This window comes from Seriola aureovittata, chromosome 22 (genome assembly GCF_021018895.1).
Source record: "Seriola aureovittata isolate HTS-2021-v1 ecotype China chromosome 22, ASM2101889v1, whole genome shotgun sequence".
Lineage (NCBI taxonomy): Eukaryota > Metazoa > Chordata > Actinopteri > Carangiformes > Carangidae > Seriola > Seriola aureovittata.
The window spans coordinates 7050303-7055302 of record NC_079385.1 but is presented as its reverse complement, the minus strand read 5'-3'; the positions used below and the strand labels follow the sequence as shown (position 1 = coordinate 7055302).

General features: G+C 44.5%; 1 protein-coding gene across 15 annotated transcripts in view; it reads right to left on the bottom strand.

Moving 5' to 3' along the window:
* Positions 1 to 5000, bottom strand: part of sox5 (SRY-box transcription factor 5) — a 235884-nt gene that overhangs the window by 72706 nt on the left and 158178 nt on the right. For all 15 annotated transcript variants that reach the window (XM_056367186.1, XM_056367189.1, XM_056367187.1 and 12 more), the window contains one exon: positions 3538 to 3760. In XM_056367186.1, the coding sequence (XP_056223161.1) occupies positions 3538 to 3760 (223 nt within the window). The remainder of the gene's footprint in view (positions 1 to 3537; positions 3761 to 5000) is intronic.

Genomic DNA, 5000 nt, shown 5'->3' with positions numbered 1-5000 from the left:
CACACACACACCTTGCACGCATGCAGTCAAATTCAATGCTTCCCTTAACACAAACACACACACACATTTACACACCTTCTGTCACAAATACATATGCAAATACACATACATAAGTATATATGATCCCAAAGGCTTATACAGCACACACACACGCATGCATGCACACACACACACTCACACACACTCTGACCTAGTATCGACCACTCTCCATTCATCTAGCCTAAGTAGAGCAACACTATCCACAGCCACAAAACTATATCTTTCAAACTTCAGCCACACTTGTGTGTGTGTGTGAGACTGTTGATGTGTGTCGATGTGTGTGTGTGTGTGTGTGTGTATGAAGATGTCTGGCTCAGGGGCAGCCTTCGATAAGTCAAGCTTCTCTTTTTGTCTTGAGATGTTTATCGTTTTCTGACCCATTTTGTGTCTTTGGCCTCTTGCTCACATCCCTCCTGGTGTTAATGTTCCGACACTCTAAATATATGTGCGTGTATGAACGCATGTGTGTGTGTATGTGTGTGTGTGTGTGTGTGTGTCATTGATCCAGCTGGAAGCAGTGTGCAAGCGTGTGTGTAAGAGAGAGAGAGAGAGAGAGAAAAAGAGAGAGAGAGGGAGAGAGGGAGCAGTAATATTCCAGGCCTTTCATAATGATTAAAGCCTTCATTAAATTTTCATCCCAACCTGCTGTTTGCTGCTAATGGCCTTTCTGAGCCACACAGCCAAACAATAGCTAGCCGGGCACAGAAAAGGGATTTCTATCTCGCGCTCAATACCGCCCCTTGTACCCCCCCCACCCCTCCATTTCCCTTTGCCTCTCTTCATCTTTTCTCAGCTTCCCTTTTCTTCCTTTACTGTCTTTTCTTTCTTCCTTTCTCTTCTTGCTTGGCCTGGGTTTTTGTGTGTGTGTGTGTGTGTGTGTGTGTGTGTGTGTGTGTGTGTGTGTGTGTGTGTGTGTGTGTGTGTGTGCTGGGTCTAGAGGCGCTGGGGCCTTTTGTTAGTGCGTTTCATTTAAACGTAGGGCAGATAATGCTCCGGGTTGGTTTGGATGCCGCACCACTGTGGCACTCTGCTAATGGGGTCTGTGAAGACACTGCTCTCTCTCTCCTTCACTCTCCTCTCCTTCTCTTCCCCCTTCTGCCTTTTCCTTCCCCCTTTCTCTTCCCCCCTCCCCCCTTCTCTCTCTCTCTCTCTCTGCGCTGGCTGACTCATAAAGATCCATTATTGTTGGTTTTTTCCTGTGCGGCCGGTTCATGAGGTCCAGTGAAGCAGCGAACAACCCAAAACAGCTCAGTTCAACAAACAGCCCAGTTTTTTTTTTTTTTTTTTTTTTTGGTAAAATGTGCCACAACAGGCCTCTCTATCGACTGAAATAAAAACAACCAGCCGGCAAGAGCTGACCAGCAGTCTCTGACGCTTTCAAAACCTTACAGAAAAGCCTGGAAAATAAGGTTAGCATGTCGCAGCTTGAAATGAAAGCCTGTTGATGCACCGGGGGGCACACGGACACACACACAAGTACATGTGCACCTAACATTTAGAGACAAATACACACTGTGCAGCTGCTGCACGGTTCTTTCACCTTTTGGGCACAAAGGGCTGCATTTGAGGCTGCATACAGTTCACCGAAATGTTTCAATAGAAATCATAGCAGAGGTGGATTTAGATGCTAAAGAGAAAGTATGGAGGTGTATAAGGAGATCTAGTCTGGATTTTTCAGCATGCTTCAGCTTTAGAGGTCTTCACAGGCCCATTCACTTCTGAGGAAATGAGACCTGACCAAGGATCTGAGTCAGACCCGGTCCCAATTACACTCCAATTACAGTTTCGTTTTGTGCCACTGGTCTTGGGTCTGTGTGTCACTGTGTCTAATAAAAGAGTTGATGTGAATGGGTCAGAGTGTTCTCCGTATCACATGTGGTGTAAAAGTAGAGTAGCTCCTTTAGGAAGAGCTCAGCCTGTAGCGTTGTGTGTGTGTGTGTGTGTGTGTGTGTGTGTGTGTGTGTGCTGTCGAGTGCTGCACCCGGATCAGACAGATACGGATCAAAGCAGAATAATGTCAGCTAAAAAACTGTGACTGAAGGAATGAATGTACAGTTTGAGCTACAGTTCATAGTCGGGAAATAAATGCTATAGCTCCTCAAGACTCAAGCCGAGTTCCCATATTTTGTTTGCCAACTTCTGAGGAAAGTGACGGGGGTTAACCCCAGAATTAGCGCCAATCTCAGCAATGGAGCAGAAAACAAATTCGCCCCTGTATTTGCAACCATGGTTTGGAAGCTGAAGCAGACTGAATTGCTTAGAAAATGATTCCCCTCTGTCTATTGTCTAGTTGACTACAGAATAGTTTCTTGTTGGTACAGAGGTGAAAACAGGACTTTCAGTTATGTCTATAAATGAGTCTTTTAAGGGTATAAGCTGTAAAAAAAAATATTAGTTCTATGAGCGACGCTGCTTGTTAATTGATGGCACAGTGTCGGTGACCTTATATAGGGTCTGATCATCTTTGGTTCTATTCAGCTCAGGTTTTACTGTGAACAGATCCCCTTTGATGGGGTATGCTTTGAGTTTGGTAGGCTTACTTAGACCAGTAATCTGCTCGGCTGAAGTGCCCTTCAACAAGGCAGCAGCCCCCCACCAGCTTCAGGCTCCCGTTTTAAAACTGACACTGAACTCCCTGTGTAGCACATAAAATATTTCTCCACCAATAAAGCACCACGTTATTTATATTGCCCCGTCCTCCTAAAGGAGATGGACACCTGTTGGCGATCCCTTTATCACATTATCACTATCACATGCGTTTCATAGTGATAGATACATACGTATCTGCCCGGTGGAAATTAGAGTTGGCCACAGGCTAATTTTATCTCTTTTCCCGACTCCAACTGTTGGCCCAAGGCTAAATTTGAGAATGAAATGTGGGGGCTAATCAAGTTAAGCTATGTAGCCCTGGGCAAAAATCTGGTTTAGCCTCCTCAACAGTGTGTGAAGTCTTTATCTGAGGGCTGAGAGAGCATTTAACCAAACGTTACAAAGGTAGCAGGGAAACTGACAAGTTACATTTAACCCTCACTGATTATTAAGCTCAAAGAAATCTTAATGTGAGTGTGCCACCCGCTTAAAAATGAAAGCCGGGAAACATTTGGAGAGGTGTTAAGATATCCATGTATGTTTGGCAGGCTTTTCACACACTCAAGCACACACTCCACACACATGGACACATGCATGCACACACACATATCTTATTTGTCAGGTTGTGATAAATATGCGAAGCGTGGTGGACAATAGGCCCAAACAGCTAATGCTGTCTGTCTGTGTGCTGGAAAAACAAAGGCTCGCCTCTCATCTGAAAGTGTGTGGGTTCATAACAGAGGGAGAGAGAGAGGGAGTGATAGAGCCATAGAGAAAACAAGACAGAAAGAAAGAAGACGAGAGCAAGGACAACAGAGTGTGATAAAAGGCACAGAGCCAGAGAGACGGGAGACGGGAGAGTTGCAGATCACACATCTGGCTGCACAAGCATCCCCTTTCATCACTGACCTTCTGGTTCGTTCTTGATCAGCTCCTCCATCTTGCGCTGTTTCAGTGTGTCCACCACATCTGCCAGGCTGCCCTTGCGTCTCTCGGGAGTCCCCAGGGTGCCCGTGGCTGAACCCCCGTCGCTACAGGGCCGTCCCCCGCCTCCACCCTCCTCTTTGCCTGGTGAGGTAGAATTGTGCTGGGGGTAAGGACTCAGGGAGCTCCCCTTAGTGCCGTCATGGTCCTGAGGGGAGGAGAGGAGAGGTTGGGTAAAGAAAGAAAGAAATTATTAGTTTTCAAAAATCACCTAAACTTTATGACATAAATAAATAAACTGTGGGAGAAAAAAAAGTAGGAGGAGGTGGGGGAGGAGCTGGCATACGCCCACTCATTATCTCCATCCTCCTCTCTTTCTCTTGCTCCCTTTATTCTTTTGCATCTCCCCTTCCCATAGCCCAGTGCAACCAACTTTCATCACCGGCCAGTTATCTCAAGTTAGGGCATACTTCTTCTCTCTCTTTTTCCCTCACATCCTCTGGAATCTGCATTTGACTGACTTGGAGGTACTTGACAGAACGAACACATGAAACAGCAGCGAAAGCCTCCGTACACTCTTAGAGTCACGCTAACTCTTCATTACAAAGCCTTCAACAGCTCAGCTTTGAGGGACATCCAACGCTACTGTAACGAATCCCAAGCCCAAGTTTCAGCGCTGCGCTACTTTTGTCCTAAGATTTGTGACAATTAATGCTGAAGATGCAACTCCATCAAACAGAAAAATCACAAAAAACAGATAAAGCTTTGGAACAGTGTCAAATCATTTCCATAAACTTATGAAAGATGTGAAAGGGGTAAAAAAAAAAAAAAAAAAAAAAACAGACAAAATAGCAATCAGCATGACAGCTACAAAATATAATATATACAGCTCAAAGTAAAGCTCTGTGGCTTATGCCAAGCTGTCATGATGAATAATTATCCTGCTGTCTTGTGGCTAAATTTACAGTTTAAACATGGTAAGTTTAATGATCTTTGGATCCTCTTAAAAAAAAACCTGCACTCTTGCAGACAAAATATTATTTTGAAAAAAACGTATGTAGTATGGAAACCAATGATGAGAACAGTTAAACTTTTATAATGAAAATATTTGCATATTTGTAGATTCTGGGTTTTTTATTTTCTAGAGAGGGAGAAGGAGTAGAACTTATGAATCTGAATAAACGGAAACAAAAAAAAAAAAAAGAAGCTTGACAGCAGCTGAGCGGTAAGTAACTTCCAGCATCTTAATCTTTGACCCAATAAAACCTGTGTTTGTTTGGACAGACTTAATGCCGGCTCAGCCCAATTAATAGTGACACTGACTGAGAGGGAGGGCAGCGCCAGATTCAAGATAGCGCAGACACACACACACACACACACACACACACACACACACACACACACACACACACACACACACACACACACACACACATCATCTCTTTGTC